This window comes from Macaca fascicularis, chromosome 5, assembly GCF_037993035.2.
Source record: "Macaca fascicularis isolate 582-1 chromosome 5, T2T-MFA8v1.1".
NCBI lineage: Eukaryota > Metazoa > Chordata > Mammalia > Primates > Cercopithecidae > Macaca > Macaca fascicularis.
This window is the reverse complement of record NC_088379.1, coordinates 38,645,338-38,660,393: the sequence shown is the minus strand read 5'-3', so window position 1 is coordinate 38,660,393 and position 15,056 is coordinate 38,645,338. Positions and strand designations below refer to the sequence as shown.

The 15,056-nt window shown below is 41.8% G+C and overlaps 1 protein-coding gene across 4 annotated transcripts in view; it reads left to right on the top strand.

The window, feature by feature from the left end:
• Positions 1–7,161: 7,161 nt before the first annotated feature.
• Positions 7,162–15,056, top strand: part of RFC1 (replication factor C subunit 1) — a 78,078-nt gene continuing 70,183 nt past the window's right edge. For all 4 annotated transcript variants that reach the window (XM_074039566.1, XM_015450250.3, XM_005554695.4 and 1 more), the window contains exon 1: positions 7,162–7,307. In XM_074039566.1, the coding sequence (XP_073895667.1) occupies positions 7,305–7,307 (3 nt within the window). In that variant the 5' untranslated portion in view covers positions 7,162–7,304. The remainder of the gene's footprint in view (positions 7,308–15,056) is intronic.

Genomic DNA, 15,056 nt, shown 5'->3' with positions numbered 1-15,056 from the left:
TTAGTTTAAGAGTGTGTGCCAGGAATGGTGGCTCACGCCTGCAATCCCAACAGTTTGGGAGGCCGAGGCGGGTGCATCACTTGAGGTCAGGAGTTTGAGACCAGCCTGGCCGACATGGTGAAACCCTGACTCTAATAAATATACAAAAATTAGCAGGGCATGGTGGCAGGTGCCTGTAATCCCAGCTACTCCAGAGGCTGAGGTAGGAGAATTGCTTGAACCTGGGAGATAGAGGTTGTAGTGAGCCGAAGTTGTGCCGCTGCACTCCAACCTAGGCGACAGAGTGAGACTCCATCTCAAAAAAAAAAAAGTGTGATTTGCAAAACTATAAATTGAAACTCACTACTAATGTTGAATTTCACCTCTTTTCCCTTCTCCCACTGATTGACTTTAAGTACCAAGAATGATTATTAAAATTGCATAATATGAAGACAAAGAGTAGTTCAGTTGTCAGCAAATCTCTACACATTAAAGAAATATTTTTCTTAGAGATTTCTCTAAGAAATAGATATATATAGATGTATAATAGGATATCTCCTATTTAGAAGTTGTCATAGTTTCCTCATTCGCATGCCCTGCATTATAAGTTTGTGAAGCATTTAAATACTGCTATTAATATTTCCACTGGAGGCCAAGCACAGTGGCTCCTGCCTGTAATCCCAGCACTTTGGGAGGCCAAGGTGGGAGAACTGCTTGAGGCCGGGAGTTTGAGCCCAGCCTGGGCAGCAAAGCAAGATCCTGTCTCTACAAAACTGAAATAAAACAAAAAATAAAATAAAATTCCACTAGAGTCAAAAGTTCTGAAAATTATAGGTGAATAGGTAATTAAAAATAATTGAATAAGTAATAGACTTAAACTAAAAGAAATTTCGTATTATTGGCAACTACTGATAACTTTATGACATACTAAAATTATTTCTCTATCTGCTAAATGCAACCTATGCCACTGTTACCTACTTCACAGAGATACAGATGTTATTTTTTGTGTGTGTGCTGTGTAAATATTTTATCCTCATTTCATTCATAAAGTTCACTGAGGTAGGGAAAATTTTTACTGATCTTTCCATTCAGCATGAAGTCAGCAAAATATATTGCATGTGGAATAGATGCTTCTTTTGCTCAATGGTTTATGGATTAGTCCGTTTTCATGCTGTTCATAAAGACATATCCAAGACTTGGCAATTTACAAAAGAAAGAAATTTGTTGGACTTACAGTTCCACATGGTTGGGGAGGCCTCACAATCATGGTGGAAGGCAAAGAGGAGTAAGTCACAACTTACATGGATGGCAGCAGGCAAAGAGAGAGAGTATGTGTAGAGAAACTCTCATTTTAAAACTCATCAGATGTCATGAGACCCATTCATTATTATGAGAACAGAATGGGAAAGACCCACCCCCATGATTCAATCATCTCCCACTGGGTCCCTCCCACAACATGTGGGAATTATGGGAGCTACAAGATGAGATTTGGGTGGGAACGCAGAGCCAAACCATATCATTCCAACCCTGGCCCCTCCCAAATCTCATATCTTCACATTTCAAAACCAATCCTGCCTTTCCAATAGTCCCCCAAAGTCTTGACTCATTTCAGAATTAACTCAAAAGTCCACCATCTAAAGTCTCATCCAAGACAAGACAAGTCCCTTCCGCCTATGAGCCTGTAAAATCAAGAGCAAGTTAGTGACTTCCTAGATACAATGGGGGTACAGTCATTGGGTAGATACAGCCATTCCAAATGGGATAAATTGGCCAAAACAAAGGGGTTACACACCCCATGCAAGTCTGAAATCCAGCAGGGCAGTCAAATCTTAAAGCTCCAAAAGATCTCCTTTGACTGCATGTCTCACATCCAGGTATGCTGATGCAAGAGGTGGGTTCCCATGGTCTTGGGCAGCTCTGCCTGTGGCTTTGCAGGGTACAGATTCCCTCCCAGTTGCTTTCATGGACTGACATTGAGTGTCTGCAGCTTTTCCAGGTTCATGGTGCAATCTGTCAGTGGATCTACCATTCTGGGGTCTCAAGGACGGTGGCCCTCTTCTCACAGCTCCACTAGGTGGTGCCCCAGTGGGGACTCTGTGTGGAGGCCCTGATCCCACATTTCCCTTCTGCACTGCCCTAGCAGAGGTTCTCCATGAGGGCCCCACCGCTACAGCAAACTTCTGCCTGGGTATCCAGGCATTTCCATATATCTTCAGAAATCTAGGCAGAGTTTCCCAAACCTCAGTTCTTGACTTCTGTGCACTTGCAGGCTCAACACCATGTGGAAGCTGCCAAGGCTTGAGGCTTGCACCCTCTGAAGCCACAGCCCAAGCTCTAAATTGGCCCCTTTCAGCCACGGCTGGAGTGGCTGGGACACAGGACACCAAGTCCCTAGGCTGCACACAGCACTGGGACCCTGGGCCTGGCTCATGAAACCACTTTTTCCTCCCTAGGCCTGTGATGGGAGGGGTTGCTGCAAAGGTCTCTGACATGCCCTGGAGACATTTTCTCCATTGTCTTAGTGATTAACATTGGACTCTTGGTTGCTTATGCAAATTTCTGCAGCCGGCTTGAATTTCTCCTTAAAAATGGGATTTTGTTTTCTATTGCATTGTCAGGCTGCAAATTTTCCAAACTTTTATGCTCTGCTTCCCTTTTGAAGCTGAATGCCTTTAACAGCACCAAAGTCAACTCTTGAATGCTTTGCTGTTTAGAAATTTCTTCCACCATACACCCTAAATCATCTTTCTCAAGTTCAAGGTTCCACAAATCTCTAGGGCAGGGGCAAAGTACTGCAGGTCTCTTTGCTAAAACATAACAAGAGTCATCTTTGCTCCAGTTCCCAACAAGTTCCTCATCTCCATCTGAGACCACTTCAGCCTGGACCTTATTGTTCATATCACTATCAGCATTTTTGTCAAAGCCATTCAACAAGTCTCTAGGAAGTTCCAAACTTTCCTACATTTTCCTATCTTCTGAGCCCTCCAAACTGTTCAGACCTCCGCCTGTTACCCAGTTCCAAAATTGCTTCCACATTTTTGGGTATCTTTTTAGCAACACCCTACTCTACTGTATTAATTTACTGTATTAGTCCATTTTCATGCTGCTGATAAAGACATACCCGAGAGCAGACAATTTACAAAAAAAAAAGACATTTATTGGACTTACAGTTCCACATGGCTGGGGAGGCCTCACAATCATAGCAGAAGGCAAGGAGGAGCAAGTCACATCTTACATGGATGGTAGCAGGCAAAGAGAGAGCTTGTGCAGAGAAACTCCTGTTTTTAAAACCATCAGATCTCATGAGACCCATTCACTATCATGAGAACAGCATAGGAAAGACTTGCCCTCACGATTCAATCATCTGCCATCCTACTGGGTCCCTCCCACAACACATGGGAATTATGGGAGCTAGAAGATGAGTTTTGGGTGGGGACGCAGAGCTAAACTGTATCAGTATATAAGACTGGGCCAGGTGCAGCGGCTCATACCTATAATCCCACCACTTTGGGAGAGCAAGGTGGTTGGATCATTTGAGGTCAGGAGTTAGAGACCAGCTTGACCAACATGATGAAACCCTGTCTTTACTAAAAATACAAAAATTAGCCAGGCATTGTGTCGGGTGCCTGTAATCCCAGCTACTTGGAAGGCTGAAGCAGGAGAATTGCTTGGACCTGGGAGGCGGAGGTTGCAGTGAGCCAAGATTGCACCACTGCATCCCAGCCTGGGTGACAGAGCAAGGCTCCATCTCAAAAAAAAAAAAAAAGAAAAGAAAAAAAAAAGGTATATAAGACTGATCTGTAGCGTTGTATGATGTATGATCTGTATTTCATTGATTTTTATTTTTGTATGAATATATTTCAATTTATCAATTTTCTTTATAGTTAACATTCAGATTGTTCACAGTGGTTTTTGTTTTGTTCTGTTTTTGAGACAGGGTTTTGCTTTGTCATCCAGGCTGGTCTTGAACTCCTGGCCTCGAACTCCTGGCCTCAAGCAATACTCCTTCCTTGGCCTCCCAAAGTGTTGGGATTACAGGCATGAGCCACTGTGCCTGGCCATCTGTGGTTTTTTGATTATTCTCTGCTTTGTGGTATAAAGATATTGCTGAAAATGTCGAAAAGCCCTGCAGATACCCCTCTGGCTAATAGTGATAAGAAAAAGAGGAAGCATTTATGTTTATCTGTGGCAAAGAAAGTCAAGCTATTAGAGAAGTTGGACAGCAGTATAAGTGTCAAAATCTTACAAAAGAGTATGGGATTGGAATAACCACCATATATGACCTGAAGAAACAGAAGGAAAAACTGTTGAAGGTTTATGCTGAAAGTGATGAACAGAAGTTAATGAAAGTGAAAAAACAAAAACAAAAAAACCCTCCCAGCACTTTGGGGGGCTGAGATGGGTAGATCATAAGATCAGGAGTTCAAGACCAGCCTGGCCAAGATGGTAAAACCCCGTCTCTATTAAAAATACAAAAATTAGCCAGCTGTGGTGGTGCATGCCTGTAATCCCATCTACTTGGGAGGCTGAGGCAGAAGAATTGCTTGAACCTGGGAGGGGGAGGTTGCAGTGAGCTGAGACCGTGCCACTGCACTCCAGTGTGGGCGACAGAGCAAGACTCTGTCTCAAAAACAACAACAAAACCCCAAAACTACATAAAACTAAAAAAAAAAATCTCAATCATGTATTGAAAGCATAAATTCATAAGCACCATAGTGAACACATGCCATGTAATGGTATGCTGATCATGAAACAAAGATCTATTACAATGAACTAAAAATGGAAGGGAACTGTGAATATTCAACAGGCTGGTTGCATACATTTAAGAAAAGACAGGCTGTTACATTTTTAAAAAATCTGCAGCAATAAAGCATCTGCTGATCACAAAGCAGTGGAGAAATCTGTTGATGAATTTGCTAATATTATCACTCATGAAAATCCAACACTAGACCAAGTCTATAATATTGCTGAAACATCACTGTTTTGGTGTTATTGCCCCAGATAGATACTAACTACAGCTGATGAGCTAGCCCATAAAGGAATTAAGGATGGGAAGGATGGAATAACAGTGCTGACATGTGCTAGTGCAGCAGGCATCCATAAATGTAAACTTGCTGTGATAGGCAAAAGCTTATACCCGTACTGTTTTCAAGGAGTGAATTTGTTTCCATTCCATTATTGTGCTAACAAAAAGGCATGAATCAGCAGGAATATCTTTTCTTTTCTGATTGGTTTCACTTTTTTTTTTTTTCCTGAGACAAGGCATCTCAAAGTGCTAGGATTATAGGCATGTGCCACCATGCTCAGAGTCCTATTCTGGAGTTTTCAAAAATATTTCCATTCTGGATACCTATTACTTTACAAGAAACCATTCCAATACCTATTACCTTAACAGAGCAATCATTTAATTATGTTCACACTACTGTGGGTCAGGAAATTTGGACAGGCCTTGACTACGTGATTTTTCTGCTCTCCCAGGTGTTGACTGGAGTCAACAAAGCTAGTGAAATTCCATCGGTTGCTGGGATGTTGGGTCTGAGATGGCTTCATTTACATGCATGGTGCCTGGTGGAGATGGCTATAAGGCTGGTCTCAGATGACCACCTCCCTGGCTTTACATGGTGCTCCAAGAGAGCATGACAGGAGCTGCCAGTCTTCTTAAAGCTTAGGTCTGGAATTGGCATAGTATCACTTCCATTGTGTTCTTTGGTCAAATCAGTCACAGGCCAGTCCAGGTTCAAGGCAGGAGTTTCAAAGCACATGCAGTCATTTTAAATCTGGTATATTTCTGAGATAGAGTATTTTCAAGTAAATAAATATTCCTAAGGAAAACACTCTCACAAAGAAGTTACAGGCTCCTGACTTAAGTCTCATTTAAACTCAAGGAAGGCTTCAAATGCCAAAAAAAAAAAAAAAAAGCAAAAGTTAAGAGGAATGTAATATAAAAGATACATACAACTTTTTACGTGTCTTATTTACTCATTTATTGATTTATAACACAATGAACATTATAAATTGGCGTAGGTCCTCTAAAATTATGGGCAAAAATTTGTGTGATGTGTCTGCTAAGACAAAACCGAGGCACAGTAACTTGCCCTTGGTCAGATAAATAGCACGTGGTGGGGCTGGAGACCCAGCATCCTGGCTTCGGAGGGACCAGTGCAGTGAGGCCCTGTTAATAAGTAACAGTCTGTTTGTAAATTGGGAATAAGAGTACTCAGTGTCATCATGGGGATAAAATGAGCTAGGCTAGTCCAGAGCTGCACATATAACAATAAATGTATAATAAATACAGGCTGTTGATGTTCAGGCTCTGATATCTTTCGTCCTAAAGATGTTGGTATCATAAAGTGCAAGACCCAACAGGGGGTGGATGGGTGAGAATTTCAAAAGTGTAGCTAGAGCCAAAGCTGGAGATACTGCTTTCTCCATTGAACTCTTTATGGTCTCGTTTTTCTCTTGAAATCGTATGCAAATGTTTCATTCTATTCCACGATTCAATTGCTTATCTATTCATATAAAACTGGTATACTCCAAAGCTTTCGGTATCTTTTTTTTTTTTTTTGAGACAGACTTTCCCTCTGTGCCCAGGCTGGAGGGCAGTAGCTCTATCTCGGCTCACTGCAATCTCTGCTCCTGGGTTCAAGCAATTCTCCTGTCTTAGTCTCCGAGCAGCTGGGACTACAGGCACACGTCACCACCCCTGGCTAATTTTTGTATTTTTAGTAGAGACGGGGTTTCACCATATTGGTCAGGCTGGTCTCGAACTCCTGACCTCAGGTGACCCACCCGCTTCGGCCTCCCAAAGTGCTGGGATTACAGGGGTGAGCCACCGCGTCCGGCCGCTTGATGAAACCTATTACAGAATAGATATTTATACATAATATGTAAAATGCGCAGCTAAAACGTTTATCTTACTGCAGTTAGTAGTAAAAACTTTTGAAAGTTACTGTAGGGAAGTGCACTATCCAGACGTGTAATCGGGAGGTACTTGGGTATCCCGCCTTCCAAGGAAACCAATATAGGATCCACCTACTTTAGTGCCCGTGCCAAAAACCGAGCTCACACCACAGCACCGTGGTTCCTCGCGATGGCAGCGGCCCGCCTGCCCTCCGGGCGGCACCTGGGCAGGCGTCGCACCTCCCGCCTCTGGGTGGGACGGAAGGAAAGCTCGCGCCTCCTGACGTCATCACCGCGCGCCGCTATCTTCGCCTTCTTCCACTTCGCGGGAGAAGTTGTTGGCGCGAATGGATCCTGAGCCCCGATAACGGATTCCTCAACCGGCCGGCCCGCCAGCCAGCCAGCGCCTTCATCCTGGGGCTGCGATGGTGAGCCGCTGGGGGAGGCCGTGGGGCTCGGGGTCTGGGGAGGCTTTGCAGGCCTGGTGTGGACGGGGCACTCCTGGTATGCAGGGTGGGGGAGGATGGCGGTGGGTGGTTCCGGAGGCGAGCAAAGGCAGAGAAGGGGCCGCACACTGGGTACTGGACGCAAAACTTTCCTTGCACCGCGGGCTGAAGCTCTGGGCGGCAGCCAGCGCGCAGGGATTTTGTTGCTACGTGTACTTGCACTTTCCCCCCCCACTCCTGGGGGAAGGGAGAAAGGAAGAGAGGAAGAAGGATGGATGGTGGTTTTGGGACGCGTTGGTAAAGTTATTTTCTTGTTCGGCCTTTCTCGAACCACAGTTTGAGTACTGCCTAGGGCGTGGATTTCAAGCTTTGGGTCACGAGGGAGAAGAATGTAACAAACTTTTCTTAGGGAATATGTTGTGTAGGGCCTTAAACTTTTATCATTAACAGCTCAGCTTGTTTCATCTCCACTTGTCATTAACGATCACCTGAGCGGTGCTGAGACCGAGGGCATGGAGAGGATATTTTATTTTGTTTAGATGAGTTCATAGGAGTCAAAAGGATAACACGGCTTACTAGGAAAAAGAAGTGCAGCGAATAGAAACAGATGCAAGACATTTGACAGCTGTCGTCCTCTTATCACCTGGTGTTAAAAATAATCTTAAAAAAACCCAAACCTCACTGCATAATTCTGGATAAAACATTCAGACAAATTGAAAGTGAAATAATTATGCAGCCAGCAAAGCAGACATTCCTGATGGTGTGGCAATGGATATGGCTCTGTGTTTGAAATATTTTTAAAGGACAATTTAAAATGTTCCATTAAACTAGAAGATACTTAACAATCCGATATAATTTTTTTCAATCATTGGTCAACTTGTCACAGAGACAACATTCTAGGGGGTGGAAATTTTATGCCACATTGGGAAACGTTGCAGTCCTTTGTGTTTCTTCTCAAAAAAGGGCAACAGTAATGATAGTAGCTACCTTGTACCAACCATCTTCTTTAGGTCAATATGTGAACTGTTGGTTTTTCATTTTTTTTTTTTTTCATTTCAACCCACATCGATGCAGTTTTACAGACAGTACAAGCATCTTTCTGGAATTTAAACAGTGTGTCATACAACTAGCAGGTGGTTGAACTAGAATTAGAATCTTGGTGTTTCTGACCACTATGCTATACTACCTCGCTATAATGATCATCATTACAGTTTGGAGGTCAAGGTACTGTGGTATTTTGGAAACTTGATGAGATTTGGAGTCTTGAAGATGAAGAACGTGGTTATGTTTTAGTTTAATGGTTTATAGATTAATTTATAGTTATATTACTATGTTAGTATGGTCTAGTTTAATAGTTATGTGGTCTTGGGCAAGTAAATAGCTTACGTCTAATCTCTTTAAGCTTCTATTTCCTTATCTGTAAGAGGGGAAAATAATAGCTGCTATAGAGATTGTTTTGGGAATTAAGCAAGATATATAGGTAAAGCTTCCATTCTGGTGCCTGGCATGTTAGGCAACTACCAATGATCTATTTTCTCAGAAAGGACTCTATGGAAAGTTACATAGATGTTAAGAGGCATGGTAGATTCCTGTGTCATTTATGGTGAACATAGCTTGTGTGGTCAATTTTTGATCATTCAGGTCCTTTTACTTTTGGTTCTTTTCTTCCTTTAATACTCCCGTTCATGGTGCAGATAAAAAATAGGCCTCTTCTCAGAAAAGAAATAGGTCAAATTAGTCAGCTTTGTTGTTAATGGGAAAACGTTCTATGAGGTAGATGAGAATTTTGTATTATATTGATATTTAATTTAGCCCTTCAGTCTCTAGTGCAACAATTAGCAAAACCCTAGACTAAAATTGATTCAACAAATGCTTATTGAACACCTGTGCAAAGTTATAAGACAGTAGTTCTTTTTTTTTTTCCTTTCCCTCAAACTGTGTCATTGGGTATGAAGGACAGTAGTTCTCAATCTTTGTTTTAGTTACAGTTTCCTTTGATAAATATAGTGAATGATATGCAAATTTTCTGCCCAGAGAAATGCATATAGGCACATACAAACTATTTTAAGGGATTGACCTATCTTCTTTTTTTTTCTTTTCTTTTTTTTTTTTAAAGACAAGGTCTTGCTCTGTTGCCCAGGCTGGAGTGCAGTGGTGTAATGATAGCTCACTGCCACCTCTAATTCCCGGGTACAAGGGATCCTTCCACCCTGGCCTCTCAAAGCTTTGGGATTACAGGCATGAGCCACTGTGCCTGGCATATTCACTTCTCTTCTTCTTTTTCTTTTTTTTTTTTTTTTGAGAGTCTTGCTGTGTTGCCCAGGCTGGAGTGCAGTGGTGTAGTCTTGGCTTACTGCAACCTCTGCCTCCCAGGTTTAAGCGATTCTCATGCCTCAGCCTCCCCAGTAGCTGGGATTACAGGTGTCTGCCACCATGCCCAGCTATTTTATTTTTTTATATTTAGTAGAGATGAAGTTTCACCATGTTGGCCAGGCTGGTCTGGAACTCCTGGCTTCAAATTGATCCACCTGCCTCGGCCTCTTACAGTGCCGGGATTACAGGTATGAGCCACTATTCCTGGCCTATTCACTTGTCTTCTGAAGCCCATCCATAGACAGCTCTTGCCTTGGAAGCTGCATTGAAAACAAAAATTCTAATTAAAAGTTATCAATAAAGAAATAAAGTGTATGTATTCACACAGTGGAATACTGTGCAACCTTTATAAAATTGAGAAAACTTTATACTCTGATACGAAACAATTGCCAAAATAAAAATCTCTCTGGAAAGATACAGAAGGAACCAACTGATAATATTTGTTGCCTCCAGAGATGGGAAGTATGTATCTGAGAGGCAGGATAAGAGGGAGACTTTTTACCCTTTTGAAATTTGAACCACGTGAATATATTATCTACTAAAGGAATAGAAAGAAAATTAAAAGTAAAGAAGCCATGTGGACATTTGAATTTCACTGAGATTTAATTGTTTGCACAAAACTTGAGTAAAACCTGACAGATGCCATTTTTAAGAAGTCAGCATATATAATTAATTGGTTGGTATAATTATTGAAAATATGCATAAGATTGAACTAAACACACATGAGACTTCAGGAACAGCCTTTTGAAGAGCTGTGAGGTCAGTTTAAATAAGTTGTGGTCTGAACTGTTTCATTGCTCCACTCCTAGAGGCAGCTTTCACATCATGGTGTACTATGTGGAATGCTCTCCCTGGAGCAGTGCTTGACTTTGTTATAATATCGTTTTTGCCAAATAATATGCTTTTGCCATGCGTACGTATCTGAACTTGGCCTCTAAGGCCCCTACCTACCTCTCTGATTTTCTCTCTCTGTCTTTTGAGTGTGTTAGGTTGGTTCTGTTTCTCTTTTAGAGCTTTTGTTGTTGCTATTTTCTCTCTTCGAAATACTCTCCCTCCACATCCTTGAGTGTCTGCTTTTTTTTCATCATTTAAGTTTCTCTTGCCTGATCCAAGGTCATGAAGATTTATGCTTAAGAGCTTTGTAGTTTTAGCTCTTACATTTAGGACTTTTATCCATTTTTGAGTTAATTTTTATATATTGTGTGAAGTATAGAGGTCCAACTTTATTCTTTTGTATGTGGACATCTAGTTGTCCCAGCATCATTTTTTGAAAAGACTCTTCTTTCTCCATTGAATTATTTTGGCACCCTCGTCAAAAATCAGTTGACTGTAAATGTGAGAGTTGTTTTCTAAACTCCCAGTTCTATTCCATTGATCTGTACATCTATCTGAATGCCAGCAACACACTGCGTTACTGTGGCTTTGTAATAATTTTTGAAGTCAGGAAGTATGTACTCCACCTTTGTTCTTTTTCAAGATTGTTTAGGCTATTCCATTTCCTTGAATTTCCATATGAATTTTAGAATCAGCAAAGATACCACATGGAATTTTGATAGAAAATTTATTGAATCTGTAGGCCAATTTAGGGAATATTGCCATCTTAACAATATTAAATCTTCCCATCCATTAATGTGGGATGCCTTCATTTGTTAGGTCTTCAGTTTGTTTAAACAGTATTTTGTAGTTTTTCATTGTATGAGTTTTACACTTCATTTGTTAAATATATTCCTAAGTATTTTATTCTTTTTGGTGATTTTTTAAGTGGAACTGCTTTCTTTTTTTTTTTCTTTTGAGACAGAGTCTCACTCTGTCCCCCACACTGGAGTGCAGTGGCACAATCTCGGCTTACTCCAAGCTCTGCCTCCCAGGTTCATGCCATTCTCCTGCCTCAGCCTCCTGAGTAGCTGGGCGTACAGGCACCCGCCACCATGCCCGGCTAATTTTTTGTATTTTTAGTAGAGACAGGGTTTCACCGTGTTAGCCAGGATGGTCTCGATCTCCTGACCTCGTGATCCGCCCGCCTCGGCCTTCCAAAGTACAGGATTACAGATGTGAGCCACCGCGCCCGGCCAGAACTGCTTTCCTAATTTCATTTTTGGATTGTTTATTGCAAAAGTATACAGAAATACAATTGATTTTTGTATATTGATCTTGTATCCTTGCTGAACTCATTATTCAAAGTGTTTAGTGGATTTCTTATGTTTTTCTGTAAGATTGTTTCATCTGAAAACACATGGGTTTACTTCTTGTTCAATGTAGGTGGCTTTTATTTCATTTTATTGCCTAATTCTTTTGCTAGAAACTCGACAACATTGAGTACAAGTGGCAAGAGGAGACATATTTTTTCCTGTTTTTAGGGGGAAAGCCCTCCAACCACTTACTTTTTGCTTCCAAAGTATGAGGCCTTAATATAATTTTAAATATTTTCTTTATTTGTTTATTGATTGATTGATTGAAACGGAGTCTCGCTGTTACCCAGGCTGGAGTGCAGTGGCATGATACCAGCTCACTGCAACCTCCACCTCCCAGGTTCAAGCGATTCTCCTGCCTCAGCCTCCCAAGTAGCTGGGACTACAGGCATGTGCCACCACAACTGACTGTTTTTTCTGTTTTTAGCAGACGGGGTTTTGTCCTGTTGGCCAGGCTGGTCTCAAGCTCCTGGCCTCAGGTAATCTGTCCGCCTCAGCCTCCCAAAGTGCTGAGATTATAGGTGTGAACCACTGTGCCTGGCTTAAATACTTTAAAATTATTTCATGATTTTCTTTTCTGTCCTCCCACTAGTTAAATCATTTTATAATTTATTCAGATATATGATTTTGCATTTTAGTGATTTTTAGGATAAAATATTTTTATACTTGGATAGACTTGTGAAGTATGTTGATGATAATCAGTTTCTGCTCATGGATTTGATGGGCTTTTAAAAAATATTAACCAGAAATACTTGTATTTCTTTATTACTTTCAAAATAGAGAAGTAAAACCAAAATACAGTATTTTGTCAACCACTCTGCAGTGTACTGCGGTACTTATTTTGCATAAAACTGTGTACTCTTCAGATAAAATGAACACATAATTTGCTTTCTCTTCTTTTTTTTTTTTGAGGTGGAGTCTCGCTCTGTTGCCCAGGCTAGAGCGTAGTGGTACAATCTCAGCTCACTGCAACCTCCGCTTCCCAGGTTCAAGCAATTCTCTTGCCTCAGCCTCCAAGTAGCTGGGACTGCAGGTGCTCGCCTGTATTTTGAAATACAAAAATCACCAGCCGATTTTTGTATTTTGTTTTGTTTTATTTATTTTTTTTATAGAGATGGAGTCTCGCCTTGTCACCCAGGCTGCAGTGCAGTGGCGTGATCTTGGCTCACTGCCAACCTCTGCTGCCCTGGTTCAAGCGATTCTCTTGCCTCAGCCTCCCGAGTAACTGGGACTACAGGCATGTGCCACCACATCTGGCTAACTTTTTTGTGTTTTTAGTAAGACGGGGTTTCCCCATGTTGGCCAGTCTGTTCTCGAACTCCTGACCTCTGGTGATCTGCCTGCCTCTGCCTCCCAAAGTGCTGGGATTATAGAGGTGAGCCACCACACCTGGCCAATTTCTGTATTTTCAGTAGTGATGAGGTTTCACTATGTTGGCCAGGCTGGTCTCGAACTCCTGACCTCAAGCCATCCACCTGCCTTGGCCTCCCAAAGTGCTGGGATTAAGGTGTGAGCCACCGCACCCGGCCAAAAAAAGAAAATATTTTTGTGTTGCCTTCGTTTTTATTTATTAACTATTATTTTTAAATTTTTTATTTCCATGGGTTTTTGGGGAACAGGTGAGATTTTGGTGCATCCATCACCTGAGTAGTATGTATGAATCCAGTTTGTAGTCTTTTATCCCTCACTTCCTTCCCATCGGTTCCCTGACTCCCTAGAGTCCATTCTATTATTATCATTATTTTTTTGTTTCTGAGGGGGTCTTGCTCTGTCCCCCAGGCTGGAGTGCAGTGGTGATCTCGGCTCACTGCAAGCTCCACCTCCCAGGTTCACCCCATTCTCCTGCCTCAGCCTCCCGAGTAGCTGGGACTACAGGCTCCTGCCACCATGCCCAGCTAATTTTTTGTATTTTTGGTAGAGACGGGGTTTCACCGTGTTAGCCAGGATGGTCTCAATCTCCTGACCTTGTGATCCATCCGCCTCGGCCTCCCAAAATGCTGCGCCCAGCCCATTGTATTGTTCTTATGCCTTTGCATCCTCATAGCTTAGCTCCCACTTATAAGTGAGTGAGAACATACAATGTTTGGTTTTTCATTCCTGAGTTACTTCACTTAGAATAATAGTCTCCAGTTCCATCTGGGTTGCTGCGAATGCCATTAATTTATTCCTTTTTATGGTTCAGTAGTATTCCATTGTGTGTGTGTATGTATATATATGTATATATATATCCCACAGTTTTTTTATCTACTTGTTGATTGATGGGCTGAATGACTTAATATTTTAAAAGAGCTCAAATCATTGCATGGCACAGGGTGAGGCCTCTAGAAAGGTGTGTTAAGTAAACAAATGAACTCCTGAATCAGGGCAGTGGCAGTGGGAATAGAGGGGAGAAGACAGCAGTATTTGGGAGATAGTTTAGGTTGGATGATTAGGTGGAAGGTCAGAGTGAGAAGGAAAAGCCGTGGCCATGTTTCTGTTTTGGGTGAATGGTGGTGCTGTGCATGGAGATGGGGAATAAAGGGAGAGAAGCAAGTCCCAGCTGAAGATGAATTTAGTTGAGGACATTATTAGTTGGAGGTACCTTTGGGGGATTTGCACAGAGATGGATTTGGCTGCATGTTGGCTGCATGAATATGGAGTTCAGAGCTGGTCTTGAGAAACAGACATGAGATTTAGGAAGTATCAGTATGTACATAAGTGGTACTGGGGTTAAGTAGGTGTGAGTTAGTTCGCACAGTGTGAGTGTGTGGTTCCGGAGTTTTGACTTGGGATTCCCAATAGGCTTTAGGGGAAAACCCCTAACATTGGATACAAAGTTTTGTGTAAATGTTTGTTTTTTCATGTATCTGTGGAAAATATATGTACTTTCATCCACAAAAGCATAAAAACAATTGGCATGATGAGTGGGAGAGCACCTGCTTTGTTTCCTTGGCACACATTTTGGCTTATTTTAATAAATGAGCAACTTGTTGCAGGTATTGACAACTTCCTTCACTAGCATATAAGCTCTGTAACGGCAGGGGCCACAAGGAGAGGGAACTGCTGTATAACGTGTGGCTCACGGTGCGTTTTCCACAAATATTAGAGGAATGAATAAGTACAAGTAAACTTTATATTTCCACTAAAAATATAAATAAACTAGAAGGTAAAACTTCCTGGTATAAAAACA